This window comes from Oratosquilla oratoria, chromosome 38 (genome assembly GCF_046742065.1).
Source record: "Oratosquilla oratoria isolate Oo_2021 chromosome 38, ASM4674206v1, whole genome shotgun sequence".
Classification (NCBI taxonomy): Eukaryota; Metazoa; Arthropoda; class Malacostraca; order Stomatopoda; family Squillidae; genus Oratosquilla; species Oratosquilla oratoria.
Window position 1 is genome coordinate 32,665,488 of NC_134814.1, and position 19,067 is coordinate 32,684,554.

The 19,067-nt window shown below is 43.9% G+C and overlaps 1 protein-coding gene across 1 annotated transcript; it reads left to right on the plus strand.

Annotated features, from left to right (window-relative positions):
- The first annotated feature begins 15,704 nt into the window (after positions 1-15,704).
- LOC143019864 (uncharacterized) lies at positions 15,705-18,369 on the plus strand. The gene is made up of 2 exons (XM_076175845.1): positions 15,705-17,498; positions 17,782-18,369. Exons 1-2 carry the CDS (start codon positions 15,705-15,707, stop codon positions 18,367-18,369), a joined length of 2,382 nt encoding a protein of 793 aa, XP_076031960.1.
- Positions 18,370-19,067: the final 698 nt, after the last annotated feature.

The window sequence follows — 19,067 nt, forward strand, 5'->3', positions numbered from 1 at the left end:
GTACATTAATTATAGGTACCGGAAGAAGGAGGGGTATAAGTTAAGTTATCCCTAAACCACTCATCATCCTGAGACGCGGGGGAATCTGCTGATGACTTTACACATGTGCACCACCGTAAATTAAACAGGGCAGCCTCATTCAAGTCTAGTACATCCTTGTTATTGATATACATCATTACTTGGAATGGAAAACTTCGCTTAAACTCCTCAATGACCATCAAGTTTACCAATTAATTATACGTGTAATTTTACGGGAAAAGAACCATTGCTTGAAGATCTTTAGCTTTTCGACGGCAAATTCTATATAAGTTGAATTTGAAGATTTCAACAAGTTTCTAAATTTTTGCCTATAAGATTCTGGGGTAACTTGATAGGCATTAAGGATACTGGTTTTGCTTTTAATATAAGAGGTATACTGTTAAATAACTTTGCGGCAGTTCCTACTAGCTTACATTGAATGAGCCATATCCAATCTTCCTCGGGCTACTTGAGGTGTACTGCGAGTCTTTCGAACTGTCGAAAGAAGTACTCTGGATCTGACTTATCAAAAGGGGGGATAGAAGCTATGTTGTTGTGCAGTTCGATGGAAGTCTTTGACTCTCTGTTATATTGAGCTAATTCTATCTCGTGTCTCTGCTCGAGTTTATCTCACGTTCAAATTCTCTCTCTTTCTAACTTAAGTCTTTCTAGTTCTAAGGAAACTATTGATATTTTTGTGTAGTCAGGGGTAGGGCGAATATTACTAATATCTGGGGTGGGTATTCAGTGTTTGGTCGTGTGTGGCTGTTTCTGTTGTTCCTACTACTGTGTCTGATTCTACATTAGGTCCTGTGGTCCCACTTGTGCCGGGAAGTAACTGATAGGCGTCAAAATCTAAAACTTTCAAATAAATGAGGCGATTTATGACAATGCTTCTAAGTTCTGTTTTGTTAAGAGAATAAGGGGCATTTTATTATAAGTTTGGGCCAAGGATCGCCAGTCTTTCAGTTTTAGGTTACCTGTTAATTGATTCACAGAGGGGTTCTCTTGGAAAGTGTCGATTTAGAATACCGTTTTGAATAGTGGGTAAATTGATTATTTGGGAGAATGATACGAGGAATTCCACGCCAATGAATTACGTTAACCAACTCTTGAACTTAACAAGGAATAAACGTACGTTATTTAATGCTCGGTTAGAAATGGAATAAATAGGTTTGAAGTACCAAGGTCAGAAAATAATTGTTCTGATGAATGTATGCTAGTTAGACTACCAGCGCTCAGGACTACCCGTAACCGTAACTAAAGATAGCCTGAATAGAGAGACTTCGCTATGAATGAGGGTCGTCGTTCTCCTACTCGGGCGCTGAACCGACTGAGGAAAACAACGGGTCTGGATTCTAGCTAGCACGAATTACTGTGCGAATATAGAAAACTTTGGAAACTGCTAGGAGCAAGCTAACTCCTTATACAAATACTAGAAAAGTTTCTACGAGAGTCATAACAAGGTTTGACTGAGAGCCTATAGTAAGTATAAAACTTTAGGTAAGGGCGACAGTTATTTCGAGGATTAGAAGCTGAATACCTAGAGAATGGGTGAGTTATAGTGGCGCGAAGAATTGCCGGTTCTCCTTCGGAACCACAAAATATAGAGGTGGCTTGTTTGGACTTACGAATGTCGAGCAGTTTTCTCTCACCATAAAAAAGAGGTAAATATTCATGGAAGAAAATGGGTAATTCCTCGTAATGACAAGCTCGATAATATTTATTTGCATTGTGATGGTTAATAAGAAAAAATATATAGACATCTGAAGAATTCTAGGTTCGTTATATTAACTTCCGTATGGTAAAATAATGAATCCCTTGACAGGCCTCCATTTATTATGGCTTACTTATGTGTGCCGAACTACGAACTACTCCAGGACTTGGAAGTAGTGGCCAGGTCTGTACGGGGTTGAAACCGATAGTTTACGAAGGCACGATGCAGCCGTAACAAAGTACGTTCATAGACGTAGTGGTTCTGGGTTGAATTTTACATACGTAAAGGCAAATCGAGAAGTCTAATAACATGAAAACCTTTAATATGAACCATCAGGAATACAAATAAATATATCCCAAAGGATGACACCAGACAAATCATAAAAAGAAATATAATGGAACATGAAACTTATAATAAATAATTTAAACTCAAGACAAATGTTTACAGATAGAAAACACATACAAGTAAATATAGAAAGATTAATTAAGGGGTGGGGTGATTCCACTTCTATCAAGCGGAGTTGATTATATACTCAAGTTAGTTGTAGACGAAACGAGGCTTGTCCTGGAGAGGCCAGTGGTTGGGCAGCTTTCTTTCTATCTATCTATCTATCTATCTATCTATCTATCTATCTATCTATCTATCTATCTATCTATCTATCTATCTATCTATCTATCTATCTATCTATCTATCTATCTACCTATCTACCTATCTACCTATCTACCCATCTACCTATCTACCTATCTACCTATCTATCTATTTATCTATCTATCTATCTATCTATCTATTTATCTATCTATCTATCTATATATATACATACATATATATATTATTTATATATACATGTATATATATATATATATATATATATATATATATATATATGTATGTATATATATGCACGGTAACCACTTAAGAAAATAAACAAACGGATCAGAGCGCTTTCGTATATTAAATCTTCAGTGTAAATTAAAAAGAAAAATGGTACAGCAAACATAATATAGTAGAAAAATAGTATAAGGAACTCACTAGGAAAGGTTGTGTATAGTATTGTCCTACTATAATATGTTTGCTGTACCCTCTTTCTTTGTAATTTACTCTGAAGATGTAATATACGAAAGCGCTCTGATCCGTTTGTTTATTTTCCTAAGTGGTTACCTTGCATTTATAAAACACACATTCCTAGTGTTCTTATTGTATATATATATGTATATATAAATATATATATATATATATATATATATATATATATATATATATGTATATGGATGAGGGAGAACATAAACACAAGGGAGGCTCAGAACCCTAAACACTCTAACGTTTCGTTCGCGTAGAACTTCTTTACAGAGTGTACGTAGAACTGCAATTGAAGTTTATGTACTAGATCTAATTACCTTTTCGGACACTTGGGAAAGATTGTTATTCTGGCGTGTTCTAGAATTAAAATACTTGTTTGTTTAGCTAAATTGATAAACTCTACTCGATGGTTCGATGAATTATTAGTTGAAATATGGAACCATCGAGGAGGGTTTATCAATTTAGCCAAACAAACTAGTATTTTGATTCTAGAACACGCCAGAAAAACGACCTTTCCCAAGTGTCCGAAAAGGTAATTGCAGTTCTACGTACACTCTCTGAAGAAGTTCTACGCGAATGAAACGTTAGTGTTTAGGGTTTCGAGCATTCCCCTGTGTTTATGTTCTCCATCCAAATCATTTGTCTGAAATACTTATCGATATATATATATATATATATATATATATATATATATATATTGATAAATTGTTTAAGACAAATGAGAGAGTGATAGGTGGGGAAGGGTAAACGAAGATGGGCTAAGAATACATTTATTGTTCTTACGTTTCAGTTATTATAACCTTCCTCAGAGAACTTGTTACAGAACATCTTGGTCACAACATTTATACCCGTAGTGGGGGAACTTGTGAAGCTTCGAGTGTCAGGTTTTTTCTAGCGCATTTATTATTAAGAGACTGGCTGCTTTAGATAGGCATATAAATCCTTCTCTGTCGTTATTATTTTCTTGGACATTTATATGTGCAGCTTCAACTGTCTTTCTCATCTTCTTTTGTAATCCTTTGTGTAAAATTTCAACTTTACTCCATTCGGGAAGGTTGTTGCATATTTCGAGGTGGCGGACCAGGGAGTTGGACGTTCTGTGTGCTTTTAAATCATTCCTATGTTCATTTATCCTCTTCTCGATTCCTCGACCTGACTCACCGATATAAGCCGAGGGGCAGCCACTACATGGAATGCGGTAGATCACACTGAGGTCGTTGTTGTCATTAGTGTGGTTTTTATGAAGGGGCCTTGCTGTGGATGTGCTGTGTCTTGTGTCTTGCGAAACTGCTTCTGACCCAGAGCAGTGGACAGGATGCAGGGATGACCCGTCATCCAGTAGGTGCCAAGATAAGAGGGAGGGAGGAGGATGGAGGGGAGTGGAATATATAGGAAATGGAATGGGTGGGAGTGGTTTCTATGTCTTTTTCTTTGTGGCTACCCCCCGTGTAGGGTGGAAAAGCCTTTGGTATATGTATGTATGTATGTATGTACATATTTATACACATACATAAACACGCACACACACACGCACACACACACACACGCACACACACACACACACACACACACACACACACACACACACACACACACACACACACACACACACACACACACACACACACACACACACACACACGTCGGTCGAAGTGACAGCAGAGTTTGGAACTCCAGCAAAAATTCAAGTTTCATCGATCTCAACAACGAGGGAGTACCTTTGTTGTATCATTAGGGAAGGGTGGTGTAGTGGGAAGGTGAAGAAAAAGGGGAAAGACAGGGATCTGAGGAAAAGGGAAGGAAATGAGGAAAGGGACGAACGGGCCCCGGATGTTAGAAGGAGTGTAAACAAAAGGGGCACAGAACGCTATGACGAAGAAGAACAGGGAAGCAGAAGTATCAAAAGCAGAAATATAGATAAAAGCAGCTCAAGGGAAAGAGAAGATAACTACTTTTATGGATTTAATGAGGGAAGAAGTCACAACCTCCATCGACCAGTAAATCTAGTGGAGAAACTAAAAAAAAAAAAAATAAAAAAAAAATAAATAAAGGAACGAAGCATGGGAGGTTAGGTTTAACCAATTAACACTAGTTACCCAAAGCATTGATAAACTGGAAGAACTAAAGAAGGAAAATAAAAACCTAACTAAAGAAATAAAAGAATTAAAAAGACTGTTAAAAGAAGTAAAAGATGAGAATGGTGAATTGAAAAATAATAATAAAGAGAATAAAGAGTTTATAGCAAAAGAAGCAAAGAGTTAGAAAAAAGTCCAAGAGAACAACAAAATTGTATATAGAGATAAAGTGATACAACAGATGGAAGAACAAACTAAGGGATGGAAGAGAAGCATAATCCAAATAGGAACACAAGGTTAAAAGAAGAAAGGGAAAAGGTAAACAAGCTATTAGAAGTAGTTCAAGAGGACTGACAAGAAACAGGGGAATAAATTGAAGAAATATATATATATAACAGGCAAATACAATACGGATATGACCAGACCAATTAAGATCAAATTCAGGTCACAAACGAGAGCAGAGAATATCTTAGCAAAAACAGGGAAACTAGCAGACAGTGATCAATATAAAAAGATATGGATAAAAAGAGAAATGAATAAAGAGAAAAGATAGGAAGAGAAAACAAAAAGACTAGTAGACAAGAAAAGAAAAGAGAGAAAAGATCAGAGTAAAAAGAAAAAGAAAAGATAAATTATATTGGAGAGTAGTGGATATGAAAGTGACAAAAATTCATATAGGAGTGGAAAAGTATGTTCCAAGAAAAAAATGCACACACACACACACACACACACACACACACACACACACACACACACACACACACACACACACACACACACACACACACACACACACACACACACACACACACACACACACACACACACACACACACACACACATACACACACACAGACACACACACACGCACACACACACACGCACGCACGCACACACACACACACACACACACACACACACACACACACACACACACACACACACACACACACACACACACACACACACACACACACACACACACACACACACACACACATATATATATATATATATATATATATATATATATATATATTATATATATATACATATATATATATATGTTAACGCTTCTCCGAAGACCAAAGACTATGTCCACCGGAGGGAGCGAACTAGGGGTAATGCTAGGTAAGAGAACAAACCAGTGGTCTAAATTTCTGTGTTTATTTCGAGTGCCACAGTGTGTGTATTGTATATGGGAGTGGAAAATCAGACTACTTGCCTTGACCTGATACTCGGAGCAGCTGTCTAACGACTGACTCTCTTCTGTCTTTTTAATTTAAGGAAACCTCGGTTACTGTTAAGCACCTCCATCTAAGGCCGTACAGTTCATCTTGATTTTTCTATGATTGGCTTAAGCTGTAGCCCTTACAAACTTTTGGCCAATAGCTACAGTCACTACACAACGTGGGCTGGCCTAGCCGAATACACCAGGTCTTTTCATTCACTTGATATAAATGTCCTTCTCGATAAGGGCCGTCATGGGATGCCGAAACATTTATTTTTTTCTGATAAGGCTTTTAGGCAAGGTCATGACGAGGTCAGGTAGGGGTATGGCGAGATCGTGAGAATCAGGTTCTCACAGACCCCCCCCTTCCGAGAATCGTGTGTCCACACACGAAAAGTAGCCTGCGATAAACCAACTCCCAAAACACAAACGCACAACCAAAGCAAGGGGGAGAAAAAACTCTGGGGGACCCGGCCGAGAGAAAGTTAATAGGGGCCCGCTATCAACTCTTCGAACAAATGGTCCCAGAGCGTAAAGAAAAAAAAAAAAAAAAAAAAAAAAAATCAACATATAAAAATACAGCAGAAATGAATAGGTACCTAAATTAAACAATAAAAAAAATGCATAGCCGAGCAAGGGCCGGAGCCCCACTAGTTCCGGTAATAAAGTCCTGTCGCTGCGGAGTGTGAAGGAGGCCTTTAGCGAGCCAATTGAGGTAGTGTCTCCCTGAGCAGCACAGACACCTCAGTGTCTGCGAAAAAGGCCTATATCGCGGCGTCAGCCCCGCGTCGGACGCGCAGGGCGGGGCGGGGCCAGCCACGCCAGCTGGACATGACCGCGAGCCCAACCGTGAGGCAGGACAGACCCGCCACGTGCCATAATGCCCGTATCTGCGGCGGCGGCGGCTGATAGAGGATCTCGAGGTGAACAGGTGTTGGTACCCGAGCAGGTGGTCCCAGGGCCCAGAGGCGGTTGGAATAGTGTGGCATCCACCTCCGAAATCCACCGAAGGGTTGTCCCGCCAAGGATCTGTAATAAGACTCGAGAACAGCAGGTGGTCCCTTGAAATGTGTCATGGGACTAGGAAATGGGCGACTGCTCCTTGAGTCCAACAGGTCACCGCGACGCTGTAGCCTGTCCCTCCCACACTCTAGCACCTATTATTTCTTTTGACTATGAGGTAGGACTCTCATTCAGTATCAGAAAGCACTAAAACTATAATTTAGTCCACTTAGTTACTCCATTGTCTCAAATGAGCACAAGGTCAAGTTACTAGGCGCCATTAAGGGCACTAAATCTTATTAACCATAAAGTTCATAAAAATTATGTAAGTAAAAATATGCTAGCAATGATGGATAGGTATCCAGTGGTAGAAGGGATGTTAAGAACTTAAAATTGTATGTCCATTAACCGTAAGGTAGCTATGAATTACTCTAAAATACCCTTTAAGCACTCGTGTTTTTTTCAGTTCATCCCTTTTGCAGAAAGGGTGTCAAAAAGTCACTTATACACCTTCCGCGAACGAAGAGTTCTAGTTGGACCAACGTCTTTCTTTACTGTATCACTCATTGTTTCCTCATTAACACGTCGTTCTGCTAAATCATGTTCATGCACCGGGTACACTCGTCCCACATTACTGTTCTCCAGTGGTGACAGGCATTCCTCAACTTTGATCCGATCGGTGTGGCTAGAAACCTCTCTGCCTGTTTTAATATTTTTAAGTCTGTACACAACCTCACTGATTTTTCTCACCACGCGGTACGGACCGTCATAAAGAGGTTGCAGCTTCCTCCGCACGCCTTGCTTTGGTACGGCGGGGATGTAGACACACTGACCCAAAGCTATTGCTTTGTACTTTGACTTAGGGCGATATTTCTCACGGTCCGCGGATCCCTTTTCTAAGAATGACTGACAGCGGTTAAAAACCTTGTTTGCAATTTGGCAAGTTCGCGCGTTTAGGTTGTCCATATTGTACCAAGGCCTTTGATCACCAAAAAATGTCAAGTATGGGATGGAGGGATCCTTGTTGAACATTAAGAAGTGAAGTGAATCACGCACCGTTCGGTGGTACGCCAAATTGTAAGCAAAGACTGCCAAAGGTAGCATGACATCCCAGTGTAAAGGGTTTTCCATACTTTGGCTTCTGAGAATTTGTACAATCGTCCCATTCACTCGCTCGACGAGGCCGTTACTTGATGGATGATACGGTGTTGTCGTCCGTTTGTCAACCTTCAGCAGTGTACATACTTCTTCCAGAACCTCGTTTACAAATTCACCTCCACCATCAGTGATGATTTGTTGTGGAGCACCATGAATACTGATAAGGTGGGTGATGAAGGCTTGAGCTATTTCCTTGGCTTCCTTGTTCCTCACTGGCACAGCGACGAGAAACCTTGTGAGCACATCAATAATCGTAAGTATGTACTTGTAACCTTCAGACGTGGTAGGAAATGGTCCGACCACGTCTAAATGAGCCCTTTCAAATTTTTCTAATACATCGGGAAACCGTTGCAAAGGAGCCGGTGCATCCCGTGAGGGCTTGCACTTTGCACATACACTGCAGCGCTTCACAAATGCCTTAACGTCGCGATCCATCTTCAACCAGAACGCGAACTTCCGTAGTCGTTCTAATGTTACTCGATGACCCCCATGACCGGAAAGGGGAAGACAATGCGCGAGGTGTAACGCGGTCTCAATGAAGTGGTCAGGTACAACCACTCTGTATTGTTTCTTGTCATAAACATTAGTGACAGTGTGGTATAATATGCCATATGGCATTATAGAAAAATCTGATAAAGGAAGTTTTGATGGCGGTGGTTCCGCTGTTTCTCCGCGTAGGTACTGTTTTATTTTGCCCCAAAATTGGTGTTCATCCTGTTTACTTCTAATCTCATTTGGGTCCCATTGAACAATTTCATCCGGAGCTTGCACACTCCTCTCCATTTCCTTTGTTGTTGACCTAGCTCGCGCACTTCTCTCCTTGTCCTTCATTGTTGAAGATACTATGCAAGAGTCAATGGGGTGGTCTGCCTCTCTAATTCTAGACAAGGCATCCGCCACTAGGTTCGATCTTCCGAGTATGTACTGAATTGCCAAATCGAAGTCCGTCACTGCCATCTGCCATCGTAACACGCGCGTACTCGATCCTGAGTATCCGAAAAGCCATTGTAGTGGTCTGTGATCGCTGACCACCGTTACCGGAAATCCTAATATAAGTGGTCTGTTCACTGTCAATCCATAGTACACCGCGAGCGCCTCTCTCTCAACCGCGGAGTATTTCCTCTCACTGTCATTTAGCGTGCGACTGAAAAACGAGATAGGTCGTCTATGACCGTTCTCGTCAGGCTGTTGTAGCACGCCCCCGATCGCAAAATCACTTGCGTCTGTGTTGAGCACGAAGTCCTTTGTGAAATCTGGGTATGAAAGGGTCACATCCTGCGTGAGGGTATTCTTTAGTGTTTGAAAAGCCTCATCTGCTTCCTGTGTCCAACTTAGTGTGATTTTTCCATTACTTTTGTGACGTGGCCCCTTCATCACATCCGTGAGAGGTTTTGCAATATGTGCGAAATTTCGAATAAATTTTCTGTAATAGTTTGTGAGACCCATGAATTGTTGTAGTTCATTCAACTTAACTGGTCTCGGGAAGTCTCTGATGGCTGCGATCTTTTCTGCTTGGGGTCGTATGCCTTCCTTTGATATCACGTGCCCCAGATAGTTAATCTCATCCTTAAAGAAATCACACTTTTCCAGTTTGAGGGAGAGGTTTACCGATTTTAGCCTTGCCAACACATCCTCCAAGTTTTTTAGATGTCCGTCCCAAGAGGACTCAAAAACAACCACATCGTCCATGTAAACAAACGCTGCTCTGCCAATTAGCCCCGTTAATGCCATGTTCATCACTCTCTGAAAACATGAGGGGGCATCCTTCCAATTCAAATGGCAAGGTACGATATTCGTAATGACCGTCTGGTGTACTAAAGGCTGTTTTCTCTCTACTATCCGGTGTCAGGGGAATTTGATGATATCCCTGTCGAAGATCTACACATAAGAATATTGTGCTCTTCCCTAAACTCCTTAAGAGTGAATCGATGTTGGGCAGCGGGAATCTGTCATCTTCAATTACTTTATTTAATCCTCGAAAGTCTAAACACAATCTTAAGGATCCATCTCTCTTTACAACTGGTACTAGGGGGCTGTTGTAAGGCGATCTAGATGGTTGTATGATGCCCTTCCTACACATCTCCTTTATCTGAGCTTTCACTTCCTCCTGGTGTTTCATAGGAAAAGGGTATGGACGCTTGAAAACATGTGGTCCGGCACACCGTATCTCATGGAAGAAGTACGGGGTAACTGTAAGAGGATCATCCTCTAGTGAGAACACTTGTTCATACTTTGTCACTAGCGCCCTCAACTCTTTGTTCTCCGTGCTATTTTGTTCTGGAAATTTTGAATTAACAATTTCAAGCAATTTTCTGATACGTGAATCCTTTGATATTAATCCTATAACTTGTCCTTTTGGATTCAATCTTCCAATTTGTTTACATTTCTCCTCTTGAGCTTGGTCAATTTGCACTTCCCCCAGTAGGTTTACCTCGCCTACTGGTGAGTCAGGCATTATTTCTATTTCCTCCGGTTGTAAATGGAGGTACGGTGCCTTGAACCAAAAATCTCCTTTGTTGTTTTGTTGAAGCTCTACAATTCCGCTGGTTAAAATCTGGCTACCTTCTGCTCTCTCCCGGGGCACGAACTCTGCCCTGACGTTTGGAGGTATAATTCCTAAACTCTTGCTTTTAACTACCAAACCGACCGTCCCACGAGAGAATCCAGCTAAACTCTGGGCTTCGATAAAACGGACGGGGAATGTACACTTGTGTGGTTCTGCTCTCTCCTTTGTGCTTGGTTCACATGGGCCAGGGGGTGATGTAACGATGTTATTCTTGTGAAGACCGGGTGTTGATGACGTACTCCCACTAAATTCCTCATGTTGCAATGTTGTCTTATTGCTTCTCTTGTCTGAGGCCCTCGCATGCCCATACTCACACCAGTTCATCAAAACACTCTTCTTATCCGCAAGGCACTCAATATTTCCCTGTCTAGAGGGTATGAGTTCCACCGGGACCCTTTCGCCTCGTATCTCTAGTGGTGCTATTTTCAGTCTCACCCGGTTCTCTAGCGCAAAATCCATGCCTAGGATTAAGTCCACCGGAAGTTTCGTTTCACTCACAACAAGAAAGTCATGTTCAACTTCCAAGGATGGAAAGGTTAATGTGAGTAGTACGGATCCTGCATGACGTAGTGGAGATCCATTCACTGTTCTTAACTCGACTCCGTTTCTTTCATAGTGGTTCCTCTTACTGGGGGCCACCGCCCCCTCTTGTACTAGGGACACTTCCGCACCTGTATCTAACATAATCTTCCGCGTCTCACCATCAACTCGTGCATTTGGTATAATCAGGCCTTTCCCTTTTGCTTATTTTGTGTGTGCAACTTGCACCAGCAGGGTTGAACTCCCTCTGTGTCCTTTCTCTGTTGCTACTGGCTTCTCTATTTTTCTTGTTAATAATCTCGTTGTCCCATCTTTCGGAACTTCCTGTGGCCTCCCTCGTTTTTTGAAAGATTATACTTCTGGGTTGTCCTTCCTTGTATCAACGCCCAATTTCGTTTGCCTGCCTGGCCTATCGAAGGGCAGTTAACTCTGTCATGTCCCCACCCCCAACACTTCAGGCACTGAGAGTCAGGGAATGAACACCTCTAACACCTCCAGGTGGCAGAGGCAACACCGCCCCTGCCACCTGGAGGTGTTAGAGGTGTTCATTCCTGTTTGGTATGCGTCATCCCGAAACCAACATCTCTCCTTAGAATAGCCTGTACGACGGCAAACTTCGCAGTGTGGGATGAAACGCCTCCTTTTAGGTTCCCTCTCACCCGCACTATTTTCTAATTCTCTCTTCGTACTCTTATCAGAGCCAAACCCATGTGCTCTGTTAGTCCTGCTTCCTCCATCATATCTCCTTTCAGACCTTCTCTTCCCTGGCACCTCCAGTCGAGATCTGGTATGAACAGCTGTCATCATGTTCACTTCTTGTTCTGACGTTTCTTGCAAAATCTCTCTCCTACTTAGTTTGAGTTCTGGGTGACTTGTAACATAACTAAGTGCCCTCGTCATCAATTCAGTGTAGTTCTCAGGAGATATTGTGGATGCAGACTCTACAAATCCTGCTGGAAATATGCTAAGGAACCTCCTTTGGACCACATAACGGGCATGTGCCTCCTTCATGGGGTCACGATCTATTATTTGGGAAACTAGAGATTGTAATCTGATGTTGAAATTCTCTAGGAGCTCGCCTTTGAATCGTCTTGCGCTTTCCAATTCACCGAATAGCTCATCACTTGAGGTTGACTGTGGATAGAAACTCAAAAACATAGTCTTGAATCCATTCCAATCATTAGGGAAACTGCTCTTACACATGTGGACAGCCTTAGCTGTAGTTGACCCAGGTAGGGTTCTCGAAATAACGACCCTTATGCGTCCTACATCTGTCCAATCGGCTGATTGGCACTGATTGTCAATCATGCGTATCCACGCATGTGCATCTAGACAGACAGTGTATTTTGGATGCTGATCCATTCCCGGCGCAATGAAGTACGGAAGATCATCAACCCTTCCAATTTTATCTTTGTCTCGCTTATCCAGCTGTTCGGATAACGTTTTGCAGATAATATCTAGATCCTCCCCCATTTGCCCCAATCCTTTATGATCCTCTGGCACAGGTGACTCGTTTAACGAAAGGTGCATAGCCACTCCATCACTGATTAGCTCCATATTGGGATCAAGGGTGCCTTGTTCCCCCCGTTCTACAGTGTTTCCAAGGTCAGCCATTCTTTCTTTCTTTCTTTCTTTTTTTTATTTTTTTTTAATTGAGTTATCGCCCACTGTAGCTGTTTACCAACTGTATTTTTTTTTTACAACTTGACTTCCTTCAATATCACCACTCTTCACACATCACCTGTATGTTACTTCACTTATAACTGTCTTATTATCTACCACTGAATCTGTATACTATCACTTCACTTGTAACTCTTATTATCTACTACTAAATCTGTATACTATCAACAGCAACAATATCGTTCTCTCCCGTGTAGAGTTATGTATCTGGGTAATTTGTGCTTGCGTAAGGGGAAATGATCCCACCGCTAGCCACCACTGTTACGCTTCTCCGAAGACCAAAGACTATGTCCACCGGAGGGAGCGAACTAGGGGTAATGCTAGGTAAGAGAACAAACCAGTGGTCTAAATTTCTGTGTTTATTTCGAGTGCTACAGTGTGTGTATTGTATATGGGAGTGGAAAATCAGACTACTTGCATTGACCTGATACTCGGAGGAGCTGTCTAACGACTGACTTTCTTCTGTCTTTTTAATTTAAGGAAACCTCGGTTACTGTTAAGCACCTCCCTCTAAGGCCGTACAGTTCATCTTGATTTGTCTATGATTGGCTTAAGCTGTAGCCCTTACAAACTTTTGGCCAATAGCTACAGTCACTACACAACGTGGGCTGGCCTAGCCGAATACACCAGGTCTTTTCATTCACTTAATATATCACTCGCCGCTAGAGGGCCAACGCAAGCAGACGTGCGGAGAGAGCTCTACCGATTTCGGAAAAATTCCAAAATCTACGCTGCAACCACCCACCAGCAGTCGCAGAGAACGATATAAAGGTACAGTGCATAACCAGACAAAATTTGGGAATCCGTGGTGCTTGGACTTAGGCTGTAGAATTGGAAAAGTTCAGTCCTACCTGGCCAAACAATCCCTGTCAGGGGTTGCCATTGTTGCGCATGCGCACTGGTGCTGGTGTGACGTAGATATGTCACATCAACCACCACAGTAATTTTACGTCACACCCTTGAACCCAATCTGCCTACCTACCAAGGTAGGCAGCATGGAACCTTCTGGCCCAATCTCCCTCGAGGCCATTGAGGCCGACCTAGCTTTAAGCGATGAGGATGAGATGAATGAGGAAGACATTCATTGGCCACGGCTACCTAGACACGAACTCCGTGATCCACTAGCTCCAATGTCTGCGCTAGACATGTCACGCCCCACAACTACTCCCAAACGTTCCATAACCCACACCTCGGACAGCAATAGTTCTCCTTCTTCCCCTGCTTTCAAATCCTCAAAACGATTTGAGACATCTACTGCCCAGAGCAGCATATCTACAACAGACCACAGCGATCCACGCCCTGTAGCACAGGAGGCACCCACAAGGGGGACCTCATCGCTGCGTGACCCTCTATCCCCAGCATTTGCTCCCAGGGCTGACTATATCAAATTCCGGTTCAAGACTAGCCCCTCAGTGGACATAAAACTTCGATGGCTGAATGAAATAAACAAAGCCTTCAAACTTGACCGTAAACTGGCTGAGGTGAAGATGGCAGCAATTACATCTCAGTTTGTTTACATCTCTCGTAACCGCACAGATATTGTCAACAGTGTTACGAAAGGAGAGGTACTGTCCATCTACCTTGAGGCTCAGGACTCGCAGGAAAGGCCTCGCAAATATCCCACATACCTCTTAACACGTTACCCGGTCAATATTGAACCAGCCTTGGCCAAAGAACTGCCGGGCACCCACTCAGTCAGAAGATTCCACCATAATGGCACACCCATCAACCGCCTGGTAGTGACTTGGAGCCTTATAGAGCCACCACCACCGAGTGTCTACTTCAGCTTCCTTCCATGCCTACCACCCTGTGAACTTCGTAGGATGAAAGACGAACAGCCCTGGTGTTACCGGTGCTGGGGTATCGGTCATATCTCACGGTATTGCGCCGCGACCGAACGGTGTGCATGGTGCTCGGGCCCTCATGACTCCCGGACTTGTTCACACCGCGCCCCTCCACCAAATGCTGCTACCCCTGACTCGGCTTCATCACAATCCCAGCCTCCCCCACCAGACACCTCGTGCTGGAAATGTCAACGATGTCATCAGACAGGGGTCAACGCCTGGCATGGTTGTGCAAAGCGTCAGCAAACCACCAATGCACTGGTTGTTAAACACACGGGTCACACCGAGTCACCACCACCTCCTCCCTCCGTCGGTAACCCCCACTCTACCTCTACTGCCTCCTCGGACTCCAAGCAAGTAGCTGCACTTCGCGATGCATTGGGAGCCCTTAAGACTCGGGTCGCGACAATGACCGCACGTTTCGATGCAATCGAAACGTGCCTGGATAGTTTGGTTAAAAAACAGGCCACATGTGAGGTGACACTAAACTCGTTGGTTGAATCGCAACAGGTAATTATTAACACCATTCACCATCACGGAGAAAATGGATTTTATTGCTGCTAGATTCGGCAATCTAATTGCAACCCCACACAGGGAGTCTCCCCTACGTAACACAACACCCAGTGACCCCCCACCACCACTAACCCCCACCACCACTAACCCCCACCACCACTACCCCCCACACCACCACTGCCGGCCGAACCACCACCGTTGCTCATACCTCCACAACCGCCCGAACCACCACTTCTTCGTCACTTGGTCGCCGATACCATAGAACTAAAATTCAATAATCAAATGAAGCTACACGTCATCTCATGGAACGCCTGCGGTATCACAGACTGGGCCAAACGTACAGCACTTAAAGGGTACGTGCACTGTCACCACCAAGACATAATCTTCATACAGGAAGCATTTATAGGCCTCGCTCCACCAAACAGGGATGTACCTTTGCTGAACCAATACGTATCGTATGTACATCAGATCCAAAACGGATTAATTACGTATGTCCACAACACCGTCCAGCATCGCTTTCTTCAAAATTCTATGGACAATAACACGACATATCAGCTTCTAGAGGTAACAGTTGGCTCCGGTACCATAAGATTATGCAATGTTTACGCTGCACCGAACGGCCTGAATCCAGCTATACTTCCACCCCTCACCCACGGTATGATTTATCTAGGAGATTTTAATAATCGACACCCTGCTCCAGGAGATCTCACAGGCATTATAAATCGCAACGGGACTCGACTTCTGGAATGCATTCAACGCAACAGGCTAACTCGCTGGGACACGGCTGGCGCCACGCATGCTCGAGGTGGTACCTTAGATCACGTCCTTACGTTTGGATTGGTGGCCTCCCAAGTCCGGTGTTCAACGATACCGACACTATTCTCCGACCACGTAGCACTCAGCGTCCAATACACCCTTCCTACCACGCCATCCCCAGTGCACACCCGTACACGCATCGTACTCCCACCCAAGTACTGTCCCACATATATTTCATACATAACAAACCTCCTACCCACATTTAACCACCACTGTCCTGAACAGTTATATTCCTCCCTCGTTAACGCCACACATACTTTCTACACCCAATACGTCAAAAAGCCACACATCACACGTCATCCGAATACACACGCTTGGACACTAGACAACCACATCGTTCAGGCGGAGAGTAAAGCGATGGAGGATGGCTTTGCCTTTCAGAAAAGACCAAGTCCAGAAACTCTACACCAGTATCAACTATCAAGAGATGACTTAGTTGCTCTACAGCGTTGTGTTCAAACGGATTCCTGGAAAAAACTAACGGACAGCATTAACCATCAAACGAGTGTTGGCACCATGTGGCACCTCATCAACAAGGTGATAAAGAAAAAACATCACAGTGCCCTCCATCATAGTCCTACACAGTTTGCACAAGACCTTGTTGATGCCTGGTCAGCACAAGCACGAACCAGCAACCTCCCACCATACATACACGACGCTCTCTCCACCCACAAAAACTATCGTGCACTCCGACTTGCCTCTGCCTTGCTGAAGACCGATGAAGAAGATGAGGAGATAACCGAACAAGAGCTGCGAAGAGCCCTCGCCAAGGGTAAGGCGACAGCTCCTGGCGATGATGGTATCACCTACGCCGTCCTCCGAGTACTCCTGGACGTACCTGGCAACCCCCTCCTCCAGCTGTATAATCTCTGCTACAACCTGGGATATGTACCACGGGACTGGACTTGCAGCACGATAGTACCGATTCCTAAACCTGGCACTGACAAATTCCGACCTGTATCTCTCACCTCTTGTTTCTGTAAAGCATTGGAACGCATTCTTCTATCACGTCTGATGTTCCTGATACAAGATAAGCTCTCGCCCCGACTGTACGGCTTCCTGCCCCAACGAGGAACACACCCCTGCCTCATGGAACTCTACACACGCCTCTGTCCCACCAGTGTAGTGGCTTTCATTGATCTGAAAAGCACATTCGACATCGCCAACAGGGACATTATCCTCGACCAACTTGTTGACTTTGGCATCAAAGGAAATTTACTGAGGTGGATAAGAGGATACCTGCGGAACAGGAACTCACGTGTATTGTTTAAGGAAGCGTACAGCAATACCAGAGAGTTTGAACTCGGTACTCCACAGGGAGGAGTACTCAGTCCATTTTTATTTAACATCCTTATGCATCGCTTTCTCTCACTGCTTCCTGACATCGACGGTACAACAATCACTTGATATGCAGACGACATATGCATTCATTTAAGATCACCACAAGACATGCAACGTTTCCTTCAATCATTTCATTTGTCATCCTCCTCATGCGGGCTGGTCATCTCACCAGAAAAGAGCAGAATTTTATCTTTTCGCCCAGCAAGAACTTTGCCAGAATTCACTGTTGGCAACACCATCGTGCCATTGTGCTCACAGTACCTTTACCTGGGGGGCACCAGTTCGTATCACACCTTCCATCCCAGCAAGACAACGCGTACATCCAATTGTCCAAGACCTGCTAACCCGGCTACAGAGACGACTGACTCCTCTTAGGTGGCTAACCAACAATATTGCTGGAGTGTCCATCCCTGTCGCCAGAACTATATATATCACATTCATTCGATCAGTGGTTGATTACCTCTCTCCCGCACTTAGTCAGCTTTCCAAAACTACTTTGCAACCACTTGAAAAATTCCAAAACCAGGCAATGAGGCTCATCTTAGGCTGCCCTACCACAACCAGGATCGTCAATATGCAGCAAGAACTTCGTCTACCACCAATTGTAAAGAAAATATACTCAAATGTTACCTACTTCACTATCAAGTGCCTGCACTACCCCCACTTATCTCCCCACTTTTGCCACACAATCCAGACCTCGATTGATTTGGCAGAGCCTCGACCTCAGCTTCGTCCCGGTGGCTGCTCACTGGTCCTAACATCAGTTCAAACATTCGGAGGCTTAACATAAACATTTTAACAGAGAACGAGGACCCTGGCATCCCACCTTGGCAGACACCCATGCCAACAGTCACCTATACTCCAACTACTAAGTCCGACCTACCACAGCTCCAGAAACAACTAGCCTTAGAAACTATCGCAGGTCTGTCATCTTCTTTAAATGCGGCCCATCACCTCTTCACTGACGGTTCTTTGCAGAAGGACGGTAGTGCTGGATGTGCTGTGTATTCCCCCAACATAGAGCCACCACTAGGGGGCTGGGCAGGCCGTCGACTCCCTAATTCGTCAAGCTCCACGTATTGTGAGTTGCATGGGCTCCTGGACGCTGTTATTTTGCTGACACGGACTGGAGAAAACGGCTTGATCATCTGCGACTCTCAGTCGGCCCTCCGTGCTCTCTCATCTACCAAGCCTGAACACCAACAAGTGGTAACACAAATAATGCGACAACTGGCCACAACTCACGAAAACTCACAGATGGTACACTTCCTGTGGATTCCATCCCATATTGAACTCCTAGGCAATGACACCGCTGATCGGCTAGCAAGGACAGCCTGTAGTATGGATCCACCAGCTGCCACTTCTACTACTGCCTTCCTACCTTCTTACAAGCGAATGGTAAGACAAGATGCCTGCTCCCCTACTCGCCGCCGTAGCAATGCTGAGAGGGCTACAAGTGTATCCATCCAACACTACGAGAATTTTCTT

Bases quoted from the DNA above. Each gene is read 5' to 3' on its own strand.
- LOC143019864 (XM_076175845.1), top strand. From the start codon at position 15,705: ATGAAGCTACACGTCATCTCATGGAACGCCTGCGGTATCACAGACTGG. The intron at 17,499-17,781 runs GTATTGTTTAAG...CTTTTCGCCCAG, and splicing joins TGCGGAACAGGAACTCACGT to CAAGAACTTTGCCAGAATTC.